Here is a 19,412-nt window from a genome sequence, read left to right on the forward strand (position 1 = left end):
CAGCAGCTGCACCAGGGAAGACTAACCACCACCACCCCCGTGAGAGTCTTATATTTGTGCAGCTGGTTATACACAGTCTGCCCTGAACAGCGGCGGCTCCAGGCACCAGTGCTCCAAGCGTGTGCTGGGGCGGCAAGCCACAGGGAGTGCCCTGCCGGTCGCTGTGAGGGCGGCAGTCAGGCTGCCTTCGGTGGTTTGCCTGCGGGAAGGCCGCCGGGCCCGTGGATTCAGCGGCAATTCAGCAGCGAGTACGCTAAATCCGTGAGATTGGGGACCTCCCGCAGGCAAGCTGCCGAAGGCAGCCTGCCTGCCGTGCTTGGGGTGGCAAAAAAGCTAGAGTCACCCCTGGCCCTGAAGATGTGCTGCATAACATCTTCTCATTTCTACTGGTGTAAATCTGGAGTAACTCCACTGATGGCAACAGAGTTAACTTGGGAGGAGCTGAGGGCAGAGAGCTTGGGTAGCTTTCCCAAGGAAGCCTGTGTGCTTGGAAATGAGTTAGGTGCCTACCACGTCCATGTAACACTAAGAGCTTGTTCCGTGTTTCTCCTAGGTATTTAATACGCTCTGACCCTCTAGCTCATGTCTCCAATGACTCCCACAGTCGAAAAAGCAGCTGCAGTAACAAGCTGGACCCATGCAATCCTGAAACAAGAGATGAAACGCAGCTCTAAACACCTTGCCACTGACCACGTCGTCTTCTCATATTGCTCATGCATGGAATTGTAAGAGAATTTACTATAAACTTTACCCAAGGGGATGAATTCTTTGGGGACAAAAACGGATTCCAGGTGGAATACTTAAAAAAATCCAGTGAACACTACTTGTCAGTGGGTTCCAATGCCCTGGCAGATGCCTCCGCATTGCACTAAGAAAATGTAATTCCCAACCTGGATTCAAGCTGCTTAGAAATGCCTTGAAAGAAAGTTCCTCAAACCTCGGAGTTAAAGGACAGCTGGCCAAATAAAAGGCTCGAGGATTCGTACGGTTATTTGTTTTTAATTGTTTTTTTTTTAATATATACCGCAACTAGTGAACAGTCTTCATCAGTACTAACGGACATGGCCAAAGTGAACAGAGACTACAACTGAAACCTGATTGACTAGAAGGATCGGGCTGAAAAACACCCCCAAACACTGCTGGTCACATTGTACCCAGTGGAATGTGGCAGTGTCATGGCAAGAGAGAAAATTATCATGTAGCCTTTGTTTTCAATGGTATCCTTCCCCCTGCAGGCTACCCACCCATCCTAATGCTCTTCAGCGGTTGTTGCCTTGTTTTCCATTATGGGGAAAGAGACAGCTGGGGGAGGGAGAGAGGTGACAGATATCACTCACTTTTAATTAGCCATCTCCAGTTCTGGTACAATAGCACATCATGCCTTTGGAAGCTCCAGCAAGCTGCTGCGGTGGGACAAGAAACCCCTTAAGCTAGAGGGCTGCTGGAAGTGTGTGATTTGTCCTTATGCGCTGGGGCGATGAGCCACAGCCGTTGTCAGATTACAGCAGTGTACGTTTATCATCCTTCAAACACCTGTGCCAAATCCACCTTCCTTTTAAAGTCTCATAAACAGGCAACCTGAGGACCAAAAGTTGTGACATCATCCCCGTGCTGTTTATCTGTGTTCATATCTACATGGAACCCCTGGTTCAGCTGGGCCCCCCCAGACTCGCACCCACCCCCAGACTTTGTCACATCACCACATATCAAAGATCAGCTCTGGCTGGCAGTATTACAGAAACCGGCAACCAGCCTAGTCTAGCCCCATGTAGCTGAGGGTTAAAGTACCCAGGGGACAGGTAGCAGTTTTACAAACAAGGCTCCTGTATTCACACACAGTTTAGGATAACTGAAGAGTCTCTTACCTAGATAGAGGCTAAGTGCAGCTTTATTGCCTCTGGATCGAATGGGGCCAGCACTTCTCTTCTAAAGACTTGGTTAAAGCCACAACGAGGGGGTCACGCTCACCGATTTCGCCCTGCAGCTCCCGGAATGGTTGCTAGGGCTGAGCTCCAACACTTTACTCTAGCTTTGCCTAAGCACTTGGTTAGGCCACTAACTGCCACATTAGGAACTAAGTCCACTCTTAGCTACTCCGGGCCTGCCCAAAACTCCTGCTCAGCTGCTGCCTAACCCACTCGGTGCCTAAATTTTCACCAACAGACCCCTACGTGCCCAAGATTCTGCCTCTGGGCCATGTGTGCTGGTGCCTTACTGGGGGGGGCTGGATGCCTGTGCCCCAGGGGAAGTGAGGCATCCCCTCACCCATCTCACTGGCCAGACCCGGTCTCGTAGGGCACCCAGGAGAATGGCTCCCTGGCCAGAGGCCGTAGTGGTGCTGGCCCCCATTTTATAGCTCAGTGCTTAGCACCCTCACCTAAGATGGGCACCCCAGCTTCAAGTGGAGGGGGAGAAAGGCTTGGAGCAGGGGGCGCAGTCTGACACTGAGCTATGGGATGGCGGAAGGGGCTTTGGTTTGCTTGTCCATGCTGGATACTATTTAGAGTCGTTGGCAGAGGGGAGCTCTTGGCTCTCCCCCGCCACTCAGAGTTGGGGGGGAAGGCACCCAAGGCAACCATCTCAAGCACTCGTGTTCAGTGGGCAATGCCTTTTTAAGCCCAAGTGGACCAGGCTTTAACAAGCTAGACTGTGGGAAACCCACCTGAGCGTGTCCCATAGCTGAGGGGTAGAACGCTCCCTAGAGAGGTGGAAAACCCATCTTCAACTCCTTTCCCCCTACCATGCAGAGGGGGGAAATTAACCCTGGGGAATGTGGGTTTCCCACAGCCTGGGTGAGGGCACTAACCACTGGGCTGCAGGCAGGGGGGACAGCAGCAGCTTCGCTACCTGTAGGCGAGGGTTTGCACCTGTGACTTCCACACAGCGCTAGACATGTCATTGCCACCCAGATTTACGCACTGACCTCCTTTAGAGGGGTGGGGGGTCTTTGGTACCCTTCTCTTTGCCCTCTCCCATTGACACACCTCAGCAGCTTCCCTGCTCCATGCGCTGGCTTTTGTGGAATCCACTCCTAGGTGCCTCTCGCTTCCCAGTCATTGTAATAGGGAGCCAAGGCTTCAAACCAGCCCTTGTGATGCTCAGTGATTTTTCTAGGTGCTTAAAAATTACCCTCGCACTGTTCAACAGGCAACGCCCAAGTCTCTTTGCAACTCTGGTCCAAAATTTAGTCACTAGGCCTCGTTTCACAACAGAGTCCACGTCTACAAACACGAACACATATAGCTCTGTTATGCCAGAGACCTCATGTGTGGAGGGGGCCCAGGGCTGGAGCAGGGGATTGTGGGGGTTCAGGGTGCACTGCTTATGTCAGGAGTCTCCCAGAAGCGGCGACATGTCCCTCTGGCTCCTAGGTGCAGAGGGGGCTGGGGGCTTCTGCGTGCTGCCCCTGCAGCTCTCCCTGCCACTGAGAGCTATGGAACTGACGCTCGGGGCAGGAGCAGAGCGTGGAGCTCGCCGGCTGCCCTTGCACATAGGAGCCGGAGGGATATGCCAGCCGCTTCTGGAAGCCACACAGAATTGGCGGCTGCGGCAGCACAGAGGTCCCTTTACAACGGGGCCTTCTGGTCCAGCACCAGACATCTGGCAACCCCACACACTGTAATAGGTCCCAGACAATTTGATAGATTCATTTTAATTCCTTTTACTGTATCACCAAATCTTGCCCTTCACTAAGTGTCCAGCTTCTGTAGTCACACAGGCTCACTTGAAAGATGCTGCTGAAATTTAACATCTCCCCTACACCCTTCTTTTATTGTCCCCTTAGTACCCGGCCTCATGGCTGTGCAGTGTGACACTCCCTCCCACCTCCCTGATTCTGGCCAGGGCCAACCTGGGACTCCTGCTGTGGCTGATCCACCTCATTTTTCCATCTGGTGAACGCTGGTGGGGTACCTGCCATCTGCCTTGTTTCTGCTAAACATTTCCCATAGCAATGGCTCCTGGCACCTACAGGTGTTTTAAGCACCACATTGTCTAACCCCTCTCACTGCAGGGGCTACGGGACCTGGTGCATAAGAACACCAGCAGCCAGCCACCCCTCGTCTATGGCAACACCGCCCCTGTGACTAGCACTGGGGAAACTGGACAGATGGCAGCAACAGGGAGAAAACTGCTATGCAAAGACCAGACCATGCTGCTTCTTGAGCATGCTCAGCCTCTGCTGGCCCAGGGAGTACAGAAGGAACCGACTCAGAAACAAACCGCAGGGCTTTCTCCCAGCATTGAAATGTAAGTGCTGGAGCAAACACCCAGCCCAGCTCGTGCCCTTTAGTCATTTTAAAAGGGAAGATTAAAAAAACCAAACAGTTTGCAGAGACTAGCCCCCAAGGTTGAAGAACGGGGCCTAGAGTCAGACTCCCAAGTCCAGTCAGACACTTAAGTCAGGGGTTCTCAAACGGGGGGTTGGGACCCCTCAAGGGATTGCAAGGTTATTAACTGGGGGGGGGTGTCACAAGCTGTCAGCCTCCACCCCAAACCCTGCTTTGCCATCAGCATTTATAATAATGTTAAATATATAAAAAAGTGTTTTTAACTCATTACAGGGGTCGCACTCTGAGGCTTGCTGTGTGAAAGCTGGGGGTCACCAGTACAAACGTTTGAGAACCTCTGTCCTAAGTGAACACGGCCTGATTTTTAATGGTGCTGGGCACTTGCAGCTGCCCTTGAATTCCAGGCAAGCTGCACTGCTGAGTCTTGAGCAAAGCCAGCCCTTCCCCTTACTGGTCCTTCGTTTTCCCTCTAACACTGCTCTGACCCAGAAACTGGCCTGGATTCTGGGAGATACAAGGACGGTTAAAGCCATCACAGTACATGTACACACATACTTCTTTCCTACCCCCCTTCGTTTCCCCATAAATTGCATGAAATGCTCCTTCGCTGCAGCTCCAGAGCACTTGTGAATTAGACTGAAGCTTAATCTCATGAAAGTCAAAATGCAACAATTAGTATGAATTTAGTGTTACTGTTGCTACACCGGCATCTATTTTCCATGCTATTTCTGTTCTCGCGTTCTTTACTCTTCTTAAGGGACAAGTCTCTTATTGAAAAAGCTCTCCCCTATCTTAAATAGCAATTTCTTAACAGCAAAATCACGTTAAGTTTGAGAAGGGTCTTTCCAGTCATTCCCCTTACTCATTTACTGATTAACTGCAAGCTCAACCTTTGATGGTAATAGACTTTGTTCAGGCTACCTCAACATCTGAGGAACCAAAAATGTTAATATCTTTGAGCCTCAGAGACAAAGTTCTTTTATATAGTTTTACAAGTGGGTAAAACCCCTCCCTATAGCATAACTGGGTAAAACTGTATGTACAAGTAGCTTTTGCCTACAGTAAAGATGTGAATGTACAGAATAACCTTACAATACTAGTCAGCACAATACAATCTGGCCAACTCCTATTAACAGTTGCATTGACTAAATAGTAGAGAACTTTCTATAGCAGAAAAACAATGTATTTTTCACCTATTTTTGCACACTTTAAACTGTTGATGTGTAAATGGTTTATTTGAATGCCAAGTGACTAACAAAGTTGTTAACTTTATATACTTTTAAATTCATATATTAAAACATAAGAGATTTTTGTAACAATCCTGTAAAGCACAATGACAATGTCATGAAGTTCCACTGGACATCACTGATTAGTTGACCAGGAATTGAAAGCTTAATGGCCACAGCAGCTTTCTTTATTTTCACAAACATCTGCTATTCATTCCCACACAACAAACGTTGTTTGCTAAATGTGTTGTTTAAAATTGCAGTTTTAAAACAGCAAGTAAAAATACAATTTAGTGTTTAGAGAATTGTGCAAAACCAGCAATGTGTGTCCAAAGTACAAAATCATCGATCAGGTGTTAACCTATGATTCATTTCCTGAAAAATCCCAATATCAGGCATTTGCAATCATGGAGTAACCAGTATAAAAAATGATTTTGCTCTTACAGCTGAGCTAATTCCTCCAGCTCTGCCTTCCACTCCTGACTGATAATTTTGTATCACTGTCAGTAAACCATTTCATACAGGTATCCGAATGGCACCTGACCTTCCGTTGTAGAGCCACTCAGCTTGTCAGACTATTCTCAAGTGGCTATTGACACATTAAATAATACATTATGAAAGGAAGAAAAGCTTTGGCTGGAGCTCCCTGCTTAAATGCCTTCCTGACCCTGAAATTTAATATCATGGGGACAAGCACTGTAGTTCAAACTCTCTCTCTCTCTCTCAGTGGTGTGGCCTAGAAACTTGCCAATGAAGAAAAAGGCTTTTTTAGGCCACCTTGCCACAGAGCTCAGTTTTGCACTGTAGACGTGAGGAGGTATCAAGGAAAGAGCCTGGCATGCTGTACATAAAGTGCCAATTTTACATCATCCTCAATTCCAGGTTGCATACTGCACCCCTCCCTATAGCATCCTGGTGGGAAGGAACGTTTGCTGGGTTACACATTCTCTATAGTTTGTGTCCTTGTGGTTAAAGTTGCTTGCAGTAGGCAGCACCACTGCTTGCTTTCTCTCCAGCCACACACCTCAGTCATGGGGTGTATTCCATGCACTTAAGTGTGTTTTTAAGCCCTTCCTTCTTAAAATGAAATCTTCCCACCTTCACAAAGATCGTTGAGGCTTAAAATATAAGAGAAAAGAAAGAGGCAGATCAATAGGCATCATGTAGGAAGACTTTAAAACCTGGACTAGGTTCTGTGTAGTTGGTGCTGCCAATCAAAAAAGCTTTTAATACAGTTTCCTAATTCAATTAAATTGTCGTATCATAATTGGAATGAGACAGACTTGTGTATGGAAATCACACAGCAATGTTTAATACAGGGGTCGGCAACCTTTCAGAAGTGGTGTGCCGAGTCTTCATTTATTCACGCTAATTTAAGGTTTCGCATGCCAGTAATACATTTTAACATTTGTAGGTCTCTTTCTATAAGTCTATATTATATAACTAAACTATTGTTGTATGTAAAGTAAATACGGTTTTAAACATGTTTAAGAAGCTTCATTTAAAATTGAATGAAAATGCAGAGCCACCCCAGACTGGTGGCCATGACCCGGGAGCGTGACTGCCACTGAAAATCAGCTCGTGTGCTGCCTTCGGCACTCGTGCCATAGGTTGCCTTCCCCTGGTTTAAAATGGTGCAAGCCTTGTGTTCCCCAGACACAGTGAGGAAAGTAATGATCACCATCTCCTGGTTGGAGTTCCTTCAGTACAATGTTGTGTGTCTTTGAGAAAAATAAGCCTACAAGTAACATACAATGTGGATAATGTTGGGCAGTTAAGGGGTTTACATTCATTGGAGTATCTAGATATGCGCCCATAGGTACACTAGTTGTTTTCAATGGCGAAAATACTTAATTTTCAGTGTTAGTAGGAAAAATCTGTAGGATTTACAGCAGGTAAAGGAAGCAGCATTAAGCTTTCCCCTGAACCTTCAGCCATTTGTAGACCCAGACTCAAACAGAACCATTTTTGAAGTTTTAAAATATTTGGGTAACAAAGGTTTTTCTTCTTCTTATTTATTTCTCGCTGGGATGAGAAGTGTCAAAGTATCATGAGAAAAGATTATTCTTGCAGGATATCTGAGAGGAAGTAACAGAAGTCTCAGAAGCACACCTGTTCTCTTCAGATTTGTGTGTCACTCTGCAGACTCAAGAGATTCAGATAGTTTTGATAATCCTCAAACTGTGAATATGTTAAACCAAGTCTAAATTACAAACTTCTGGAGGGTTCCCCATCCCTATTTTTCACTCAGGTTATAGTAAAACAAAGCCATAACTAGACACAGAAATATCCATTTGTAAAAGAAGTTACAGATCAACTCTATATACTCTTGACTTGGTATGCCTTGCTGTGTGTTTTTAGGCTTGGCAGAATTTGAGTTTTTTAAATATAATTTTGATGGAAAATATGAGTTTGTTTTTAAGCACTGTTTAAACTTTTCACTGATTTAAATGTTCACATTTGCAGGAAACTAAGGGAGCAGACAATCATTTACTGACAGTAAACATTCAGATTCAAAAAGTTAAAACATTGCTGCTCTTAAAATGTAAGTTATTTATATCACATCACGTTATATAAAGTAACTATACCTAAAATCAAACTCTAGTAAGTTCTCAAGCAGCACTTTTCTTATTTTGCCTATCTGTAAATTTGTTACCACCAATGCAAATATTTGTTTGTCTGTGAAATTGATGTTTACTGACATTTACTGATAAAAATCAAATTCTTCCAAGCCTAGGCATACTACTTGCATATTTTCTGCTTATAGTACGAGCAAGATGAACACTCCTTTTCATTTGACTGGCTCCCTGGGCTGATGAGGTGTGTAAATAGGAAATGATTCTATAAGTAGAGAGAAGTAATATATAGTTTATGTGTGGACAGTGCAACAAAGTGCACTTCCTGCAGCCATGCATGTTTTTAATGTTAAAATCTAGTTGGAAGTGCCAAACAGCGATCACAGATCAGGCGCTTAGTACTAGGGGTTATTTACTGCTGCATGCAAGTTTGTGGGTGTGCTGTCAAAGGGTTTATTATACTGCACGTTTTCAGAATGAACGATCAATTAATTGCACAGGAATTCATGACGCACACTGAAAAAAGATGTACTGTATTTGTTTGAGTGATCGCGTCCAAATCAAAGATCACATTTGAAGGGTGCTAAAAGGCAAATTGTTAAGTCTAACTCAGCTGAGTAGCAGAACAGTAAGTTAGGTTGGCAAAAATTATAAATATAGTATACTACATAATAATGGTTAACATAAGCAAACACCCAAAGCAACACATAGAATATGCATGATTTATTACAATACCAAAAACCTTACCAGTGTTCTGTGGTACTTTGACAATGCTTCACTTTGTTTAATAGATCCATGTAATTTAAAAAAGAATGATGCTTTTACAAATTAAAATCTTAGAAATTTCTATGGTGTAAATTTATGGTAGATCTAATGAGATGTAAAAAGAATCACTTGTAGATATTTAGCTACAGCTGATGAAATTCTAAGATCAAATGTTTAATTTTCTATTTCTTTAGAACTGGTTACAAGACTAATGTAAAAAGGAAATATTTTATTTTTGTAATGCTCCTGAAAACGTGAAGGCATCAAAGGGAAAACTGTGTCCACTTATAAAAGGCTGTTTTAGAAGGGGATCATGGGCAAAGTCCCACCTTTATATGTAGTTTTAATGCTCCAAATGCTTTTCAGTTGTTCAGAAAGCAAGAAACAGCAGTATGGTCTATGGGATACAGTAAATATAAAACTGACATACCTACTGACAATGGTCTTGGCCACAAACCAACGTCTGAGGCATGAAACAACACAGTTACATAGAATTGCTTCAGATGTTTATTTTCATTTTTGTTCTTATTTAGAAGACATAAAACTAAGTATTCAAGAAAGAAAAAATAGCTTATCCAGCCACCAATAAGTACAGTACTGATCTCTGTTGTTGGCAGCCATAGGCATAATTTTACATAAAGGCCATCTCTTTAAAATACTATACAACAGGCAAGGTGCCTGCATGATTAATGAGGAATTAAGTAACCTATGTATATAGAAAGCAGCTATGAATTTTCTTACTCTATAATGAAGGCTGTAATAGAGTCAGTCTTTAGGAAAGTACAAATATCTTCAGAAGAACAGTTTGTTAATTTTCTTTTCCTCAACAGCTCAGGTCTAAGAAATGTGCCAGGAGTGATAAGGAATAATTGCCTGAGTAGGGCAGGTCTAGTTACTTGATATTTCAGAAAAAATAATAGAAAAGAGTCAGATGGTACAGACTGGAGCTCTCAACACTACATGCCATGAGTTCCAGAAGGCAGGCACTTCTGGGGACAGCATCACTGCTGTGGTAACCACAGGTATCTAAAATATTGCCAGACATGCTGCAGGATATGAGTTTTGTGCACTTTTGGTTACCCATCAGTTGTCCAAAAGTTACTGAGTGAGATGGAAAGAGTCTCTGAAGTTGATTGAACTAGCTTGGCTAATCTCTAGCAAATCACCACCACACATACTTTCTGAAGAGTATGTTTGTGCTTAACAAACGAGTGAGCCTAGGGAAAATGCAGAAATAAGCAAAATAAGAGATGGCAATGATATTTACAGATTTACTGACAAATTAATTCCTTGCATGGTCTATGTCCATTTACTGTTTTATACTGCAAATATGGACATTTGTAGATCAATATTGAAAGGGAAATCTGAATAGCCAAAAAATTGTACAGAGCATATGTACTTCCTATTAAAAACTGCTTTTGACTCTTAAGTGTGAAAAATATGTATGAAAAAATTGTCACATCTACATTTCCCAGAAGGGAATTTACACTCCTCCAGGTCAGCAAGTGCATGCATTTTTTTTTTTTTTTTTAAGCAATTCCATATTACAATTCCAGGTTTTTCCATATACGGGACCCTCTTTTGTGAAATGTTTTGAAATACACTGTAGACAGCCAACTGAAGATATATTTGTACAAAAAAAAATATGTGAAGATGCTTCACACTGGTATGTAAAAAATAAAGTTAAAATAAAACAGCTGCATGCAGCAACAGCATACACTTTTGTAAATGTTTTTGAAGAGGTTAGAAAGGGGAAGTGAGCTGTAATGTTGAAGTCAATTGGAAATCTCCTTCCAAAAATCCCAACGCTCAGATAGGCTACCAAACCCATTTTGCAGCACTCTGAAATTGTGAGATATGTTTTGTGATTTTCTTTTAAAAATTCAAATCTTTTCAAAACTCCCTCCCTTAACATAATGATGTTTTGTATGAATGTTGTGTTCCAGTCAAATGTCAGCCCAAATCATAGACTATCAGGGTTGGAAGGGACCTCAGGCGATCATCTAATCCAATCCCCTGCTCAAAACAGGACAAATCCCCAGACAGTTTGTTGTTGTTTTTTTTAAAACCCCCATTCCCTAAATGGCCCCCTCAAGGACTGAGCTCACAAACCTGGGTTTAGCAGGCCAGTGCTCAAACCACAGAGCTATACCAACATGATTAAAATCCTTAAAGTAAGGATATAAAGGGCAATATCTTATCCTTATTTGCAGAAAAAAGATTTTACCCGTCATTTGATAAAGAGATGCTTCATTGCACCATCAATGTTAGATGGTCCAACCCAATTTGCCCTATATTTTCCCCTATATATAGTATGTAAAGTCTGTCACCCAAAGAAACCACTCATTGTTCAAAACCAAGGGAAAAGTCCATCTCCCAGAACATTCAAAGCATTGTCTACCTACAATGGAAGAGAAGGAAGAAACTAGGTGGAAACATTTACAATCACAGGCTTCCAAAAATGTTTAAAAATGAAGAAAAACACCCCATCATCTTTCAGCATTTCCCTTTCCTTCTTTAAAGCAGGTAAGTTTTGTTAATTCCAAAACATCTATGAACAGGTTGCACCTGGCTGAGGTACAGCATTACACTAAGCACATCAAATGTAAGGCCTAAACTTGCATGCTACTAAATATTTTTCATGGGATGTTTAACAATTCTGATTAGTTCAAGATCAAAAATTACATACACGGGTATCTTGAAATTACATTTCTGAATGAAAGACAACAGACTGAAAACACAGGGCCAGAGTGATGTACAAGATCACTGTGTATAGAAAAGCATTCCGTGTATCTCTACAGCACAATATAGTAGTGGTATTTTTGAGTCATCTTTGACTGTCCTCATTTACATACACAAACCCATTCATTTTACAAGTTGATTACATTTTAGCTGTGCAAAGCTCTACCGAAGTCTAGTGCCTCAAATCAGGTAGTATACTTACATCAGTCACTATCTGTGGTGACTACTTTTTTAGCTGGAGGTTTATACTGATGGTCACTCATTAATTGGTCTGGATCATTTTCTTTTTTTTTGTGCAACACTGACCTCCCTCCCTCCCCCTCCACACCAAAAGATACTTGTGCTGAAATTTTACAATAGCGGAGATTAGAAAGTACACTTAGTTCATTTGCTTGTTTCCTTGGTGTCTTTGGATTATAAAGGCAACTTAAATACGTGGCTTTATCCATCAGTTGAGGGTTGAATGCTGAAGACTCTCCATTTGCATGTATTTCAGTTTCTTGTTCCAATAAACATAGATTTGGTGTCAGTGGGGTAGTGGGGGATGTTCCCTTGCTCAGATGAGGAGGCTCAATGGTGCAGTCTACATTCTGGCAAAGCCTCCCAAAAGATGAGCCTTCAGTAGGTAGTCTGAAAACAGAACAATACGTTTTCTTAAGTGGTTTTGCTGATAGACTTTCACTCCAGTTTTGCTCTAATTCCTTCTTCCGGGGGTCAGAAAGCGCAGAATCTTGTGGCAGAAGACACCTGTGAGACTGCTCTGGCAGACAAATGGTCCCCGAATGTAGTCCAATCTCCAGGGGTTGTCCACTTTCTAAATATGGACTGATAGAGGGGTTGTCTCCTGCCACACGAAGCCTGGCATCTGTGTTGCGAGCCACTAACATGTGGTATTTAGAGTCAGAATATTTCATATCTGGTTCATTCTCCGTTTTTGGATTTACCTGTATATTTTGGAGCTGAGACTTGTCCTTTTTATTACAAGCAAATTGCTGAATTCCTGTATTCCTAGAGGCATGGCCTGAGTGAGAAACAGTACCATCATAGCCTGCAACACTGATTTCTTCTGCTTGACTTTCATAAACAGTAAGAGAAGGATTTGTAGAGGATCTGCACCCTTTTGATGCAGCAGGTTGGTATAGATATTCATGGCCAGTTTCCTTTTTGCATCCAACATCGTCACATTCATTACGATCAGCTGCTATAGAACTGCAGGCATTTTCCAAGCAGTTTCTATAAGGATTGTTGTCTGTATTATGCCAAGTATTATTTTCAATCCTCAAAATGTCACTAGGGGCTAACAGCTCCCTAATATTCTTTTGGTGGTCTGTGTCATTTGAGCTAACAATGTTCACTAACTCGTATGAATTGTGCTCAGTACAGTCAGATTGAAATTCCTTTGTTTTCTCCTCATCAATATTAAACTGAGCTCCCTCCTTCTCATTAAGCATGAATTCAGCATCAGCACTTTCACCTCTCAATCTGTCTACACTTTTCTCTTCACTGGGAGAAATTTGCATTTTCTGCACCGAAATAATCTCATTTGACAAATAATGGTTGGACTTCCTGTCTGCTACACTTTTACGTTCAACTTCGTGAATGTCCAATAAAGAAACTTTACTAATACTCGGACTGGAAGTTAGAGAGCCACGATCCAGGGTGCTTTCATCTGCACTGAGAGGGAAGCAAGTATAGACAGATGCCATAGCACTGAGTTGTAGAGATTTAACATTGCAGAGTTCTCTGCGTAAAATACTTGGAGATGTAGGAACACAACCTTCTTCACCTCCTGCAAAATGTTCATTAATGGTATTATGCGTGTGTGTCAGTGCATCAGAATCGGTTTCTGCATCAAAAGACTTCCAGTCCTGAGCAACATGTTCATTATGTGCATTCTCGCATCTTCTGGACGGGAGATGATTGGTACTAGCAGAGGCATTTCCTAACGGCAGTTGCTCCAAACTATCCACCATCCTGCTCTGATCTTTTACAATGCATTTCTCAGTGCTCTCTTGAAATTCATTGATGGGTTCAACAAATGTCTTACTTAGAGACTGCCATTCAGCATCAGTTTCTTGGTGAGCCATACTGGTTTGTTGGCCTAGCTGCAGAGTTATTGTCTGAGGAAGTCCACAAGAAATTTTACTGTCGTCTCCAGGCAACTCTTGATGGCAAATTCCATCAGGAGCAAAGGAAGCTTGTACATCTGGCAAAGTGCTATACTTTCCCTTTTCCCATTTGTTTGTTAGTGGCTCCTCACTGTTTATACACTGGGCAAGGAAAGTTGTGGTCACTTCTTGTTCTGTAAGATTAGGTTAAATACAAAACACCATGACGCATTATAAATTCTGCTAAAAATTCCTTATCACAGTTTCTACAGGTTGGTACCAAGTGTGTGAATACATCTCCCCAATTCATAGCAACAAATCAGTGGTCTGCACACAAATATTCTGGTGGTAGATAGAGTGAGAAGCTTCAGAAGGAGACGTGAAACCCTTTCAAATTGTGTGTTAAAATACAGTCTATCTGACTGAGTTTAGCTGCTGGTTATTGTAGCTGAAATATAGTGATGATTAGCTCCTGTTGTCTTACAACAGATCACAATGGAAGCTATCCTTACCTGTATACTTCATAGTTGAGTGTCACAAAGTTGTTTGCTGGTCATCATCATTTGGCAGTTATTTCCAAAAATTAATTATATACAGAAGAATTGAAAATATATTGCCTTTTACTCAAAACACTTCCAGGTGAAATACTTCTAAATTCCCTACGTGGTGGTGCTTTACATGTTCAAGGTGCTAAAACAAAGGTTAACTCGTTTTTATAGCTGATGGACAGATCTAAGGAGGATGGAAAGGGGAAAACTTCTATTGAATGGCAGGAACATTTTAAAATTTTGTATTTTAAAATTGATTTCTGCTGCTTTTGACATTCTACATGGCAAGTAGCATCCCAGGACTGCAGCGCACACTGCTGCCAGTGGTGAGTTTAGGCATAAGGCTAAGCAGCGAAAGCCTGCATGGTCTTGTTTTCACTGCTGCCCAGGACTTTTATCATGTAATATGCTTCATTTGTCAGCAGCCACAAGCATTAACACAGGGCATAGACTGTTTCTTAGCATTAGCTCCCACACATCTCCCTTGCCACAAGGGCAGTCCCACAGACTGATGTTCATTAGCTGCAGAAGGCAAAACCTCTTCATAAAATTAGGTGTAAATTTAATCTAAATCAGCAGTGCATAGAATATACAGCATTGCAGCATTGCTACACTTTATGATAGTGACTAATCTCCAGTCATTTCCAGGGCTGCTTCTTTGCCCTCTGCTTTTCCCTTCTCTGGGAAAGTTTAACTAAAAGGTTAATGGTGAGTCTATCATTACCTTTCAGAAGATCCATGTCAGAGGGGGGAGCCTGCGTGGACAGATCTAATTGCTCTCTCGAAGTCAGAAGTGCAGTCTTCAGCTCCTTTAATACTTTCTGAGCAATTGGGCAGGGCTGGTATTCATTGCAGCAATTTGTATGGTATTTCCAAAATCTCTCTTTTGTTAAGTTATTATTCTTTAAGGAAGATTCTTTGTCGAGTTTCTCACTCCTGGGTGTTCTACAGCTGGGCCTCTCTTCTCTCAATCTATCGTTGTTACAGAAAGACGGGGGATGGATACCTTCTTTTCCTGGAAAGGGGCTAATTAATTTTCTCTCCGCTGCAGGCTTGATGCCTTTATTATCTGGGTTACTGGCATCAGCATGTTCTCTAGGGCTGGCTAAATCTGAAAGTGGAGAGTTGGCTGGTGCTTCATGTTCTGGAGTGAGGTAGACATCCTTTGTGTTCGTAGTCTCTCTCTGATTGTTGCTTTCACTTTGTGCAATGCAACAGTTCTTAAGATAGATGTCTTTCTGCAAGTCTGGTTCTTTCATTCCTTGATCTTTGAATCTGCCCTCAATAGTGTCTGTGGACTCACTCTTTATAAAATGTTCTTGACACAAAGTCTCGCAGTCTTTATCTCTTCTTGAATGCAAGTTGGCCTCAAATCCATTCTCAGCATTTGTTCTAGATACACTGTCTCCATGAGCCTCTGTTAAATGACTGGAGACATTGAAGTGAAAGGGGCTCCAGGATTTACTCCTCTTGTTAGAGGTGGTGTGAATTCTGTCTCTGCTTGTTTGTATATGTGTAGCACTTCCTGCTGGAGAAACTACATTTACCAAAGTCCAGGAACACAGAGAACCAGAAAACCAGGTAATGGGACTCAAAGCCTGCTCTTCCCACTGGGTTTCCAAATATTTCATCAAGGCTGTAAAACAGAGGGAACAAAGTTGACATACTGCAGTTATCTCCATTGTAAATACATATTTTAATCATATGCACAAATCTCACTTCTCTCCACTGAGCGATAACACAGAAATACAAAAACACCTCGACATACTGATGAAAAGGCTGAAAGCACTTTACCCTAATACTGTATAGGGAAATATACAAATCCTGAAGGATGAAGATGCTCCGTGAATCAGTATTCTCATTGTACAGTAGCCATCACTGAGAATTCTTGCTGGCTCTGCAGTTGTAGCAGATTCCTTGCAGTCTCCATTACAATGGGCCGCCTCATTAGCAGCAGGCCCCTTGAGACTCTGCAGAGCACTGGGCCTCTCAGCAATGGCTACTATTGCAAAATACACACATGAAAGCTATTGCTACCGATCCTCTTCCCATTCCAAATTGACCAACACCCAACCTCCCGACCCTACAAACCCCACCACCATTTCTGAGGAATCACTGTTGCTCTTTATTTGAACTTACCAGGTTCCCCATTCTCCATCCACTCCCTCATCGGGATTGTTTTTTCATGGCTCAGCGATGAGCAATGCAAACCAGGGTCCCTTTTTGGAGAAGGTTGTTTCTCCACATCAGGAAGTAAGCCAGGTGCACTGACACATCTGGGGATATCAGCTGCTCTCTCCACATTTGTGTTGCCCGCTTGCTGGAATGCTGGGCTTGTGGCTTGGTCTGGACGTTCAGTTAATCTTCCCATTTCCATTCCATCTTTACAGATCGCCATGATCTTTTTACCTGTGGGACTGTGAGCCGGCAGCAGGGCCACTCCAGGCATCTTCACTGGGGAGCTTGTTTCTGAATGTTCTCTGCTGGATTGGGACGTGTTCTTCAAATGGTCATACAGTGCTTTTTCTATTGTGTCTGCTTCACTTTCCTCCTGAAAGCCTCTTGTCCTATTTGCTTTTATCACACAGTTATGGGGAAGTGGGGATACTGAAGGGGCATCGGTCATGCTCCTGGGGAACTCTTCCACAGAGTCCTTCTGTAAGATGTGTCCATCCTCTGCCTGATTAGTAACTCTGCTATATTTCCAGTGTTTTGTGACGAAATAGACAATCAGGCACATGATGAAACTGAAGAAAAGTCCTCCTGCAGGAGACAGGATGAGAGTCAGACCACGTTCATGGCTTTATTTTTTAAGTTTATATGTGAACTTGGTGCTTAATCGTAATAATAGTATCCACATATACCAAGCATGGTACAGTCAGATTTCATGCAAGTTTTTCACCACACAGCTCTGTCAAAGCATCTGCTCTGCAGCACCACTTGATAATCCATCCATACCCCCTGAACTTTCACTAAGGAGCTGAATCATCCCCTTTCAAGCCATTAGCTCCCCCTCCCTGCTGTTCTACAATGCATCTCATTCCTGGCTTGGGGCTCTCCTGCCCAAGGACTGCCAACTGGGTGCATATGAGAAAGCAGGCTAAACAAATAAAAATGGAAGATTTTTTTATATCTTATACCTTTGGAGTAATGTGAAATATGAACAACGCTGACAAACAGCTTCCAACCTATGTTGCATTGCTAGAGTTTACCTGTGAAGCCATACAGCGAGTTCAATTTTGAAGTGCTTTCCTGTGGTAGATTTCCTGCATGAGTTGGATAAGCACAGACTTCAGGCCCAACACTCAACATATGGCGTCCTCTCAGGCTTGGCGGACTATTGCAAACCAGGCCACTGGGTGTCTGAACTTTGTCCTTCATTAACTGCATTGAGCTCACCAGATGACAGTCGCAGATCCAAGGATTTTCATTAAGAGACAAGGAGGTAAGAGAATCTGGAACGCTGGCCAGTGCAGTCAGCTTATTCTTAAACAACCACAGATGCGTCAGGGCCTGCAAAGGCTGGAAAACATCATTATTAATAAACAGGATTTCATTGCTTGATAAGTCCAGTTTGGTCAATGATGCTAGCCCATAAAATGTGTCCATTGAAAGATATTGAATGAAATTGGAAGACACAATGAGTTCATTCAGCTTAGCCAAACTCTCAAAAGTCCTTGGAGGAAGATATGTAATTTTGTTGTCAGAAAGGAGGAGTTTGGTGAGCAGGGTCAACTCTAAGAACCAAGAACTTTTCAGCATATCCAGGGCATTGTTTGTAAGAATCAACTCCTCGAGGATTCCCAGGCCAGAGAAAGCCAAAGGCTCAATCCCACAGCTCAGCAGGCAGTTACTGCTGAGATCCAAACTCCTCAGGCTGCTGACGTCCTTTGCAACAAAGGTCAGGTTTGGAAGTGAAGAGAACAGAAATCCAGTTACGGAGAGTAAATGAAGCCTGGGGAAGTTCTGAAAAGCCAGTGGCGGTATCTTGCTGAGGTTTCCGTGACGTAATAGTATTTTCTCTGTGGAGTTTGGCAAACCTGGTAAGACTGAGGTACAAAAAAGGTGTTAGGAATTAAAGTATGGGAAGACAAGAGGCTGCTCTAATTTAAGTTTGGTACCAGCCCTGGGATGTGACTGCATTGGGCAAGTGCAAAGGGCTGAGGATCAGACCATAATGAATGAAACTGATCTACTCAGAGACAGACCTTGCTGTGCTGCTCTACTAAATATCCATCCTTTTGTACTTGGCATATGGCCTACTACTCTGTTCACAGGTCCCATCGCAACCTGGACTGGATAATGTCTCTTTTATATGGCAATTGCTTTTTCCTTTTTATAGTTTTTCAAGTGAATATATTTACACTTCTAGACTTATTTCTTATAAATATAAAACACCACTGTTCAAAAGCAACATGTAACTTCAAAATTCCACTAACTACTATTCTCATTCATGAATTGGCAGCAACAGGAAAGCAAGAGAGGGATAAAGGCTTACCTTCCTGAAGCGATGAGACATGCTCACATTCTGCTAGCCCTGTGGAGCAGTATTTACAGATTGGAGGACAAGACTGGGCTACTTCCAGGAAAGTCAGCAGAAGAAAACTAGCAAGAGCAATACCTATTTACACACACAAAATCCAGTTACAAATACACACATTCTAAAAGAAGTTCTTTTTAAGGACCTTCTTAAACCTTAAGTATTCTGACTTACTTCCTATAGTTTCTCTATATCTATTGGGATACTATAGATAAATAGACTATGTACCAAGAGTAGCATGTGTCATCTTTTCATTTCACTGTAACAATGCTTTCGTCTACCTTAATATCAATTACTGCTAAAAAGGTAATTTAATTCAAAAAGGCCCTTGGCTATTGAAAATTTAAAAACAAAGGTTTTTTTTAACATTGCTCTGAAATTAGTACAACTTACTGCAACATTAAGTGCCATACACACTATACACACATTGTGACGATACGAGTTAGATGGTGATTGTTTCTAGGAAACTTTCTGCATTCATATTGTAGAATACCATATAGTATTTATTAATTCAGTAAATATCACCACTCTTCATAGGCAGGTTATTAACTGATGCGCCCATAGAGCAGGGGTTTTCAAATTATTTTATAGTGTGCACCATATCTTAGTAGAGCAGTT

The 19,412-nt window shown here is 42.5% G+C and overlaps 2 protein-coding genes across 13 annotated transcripts in view; one reads left to right on the forward strand and one right to left on the reverse strand.

The window, feature by feature from the left end:
- The window catches only part of KCNT1 (potassium sodium-activated channel subfamily T member 1), a 193,344-nt gene extending 191,607 nt beyond the window's left edge, over window positions 1–1,737 (forward strand). For all 12 annotated transcript variants that reach the window (XM_050926686.1, XM_050926674.1, XM_050926677.1 and 9 more), the window contains one exon: window positions 554–1,737. In XM_050926686.1, coding sequence (XP_050782643.1) covers window positions 554–674 — 121 coding nt within the window. In that variant the 3' untranslated portion in view covers window positions 675–1,737. The remainder of the gene's footprint in view (window positions 1–553) is intronic.
- Window positions 1,738–2,200: 463 nt separating this feature from the next.
- Window positions 2,201–18,283, reverse strand: LOC127036109 (uncharacterized). The gene is made up of 4 exons (XM_050926673.1): window positions 17,467–18,283; window positions 16,394–17,017; window positions 14,979–15,890; window positions 2,201–13,900 (listed from the first exon to the last, which is right to left on the reverse strand). Exons 1-4 carry the CDS (start codon window positions 18,014–18,016, stop codon window positions 11,802–11,804), a joined length of 4,185 nt encoding a protein of 1,394 aa, XP_050782630.1. The 5' UTR covers window positions 18,017–18,283; the 3' UTR covers window positions 2,201–11,801.
- Window positions 18,284–19,412: the final 1,129 nt, after the last annotated feature.

The sequence above is a fragment of the Gopherus flavomarginatus genome, chromosome 17, assembly GCF_025201925.1.
Source record: "Gopherus flavomarginatus isolate rGopFla2 chromosome 17, rGopFla2.mat.asm, whole genome shotgun sequence".
In the NCBI taxonomy this organism is placed as follows: Eukaryota; Metazoa; Chordata; order Testudines; family Testudinidae; genus Gopherus; species Gopherus flavomarginatus.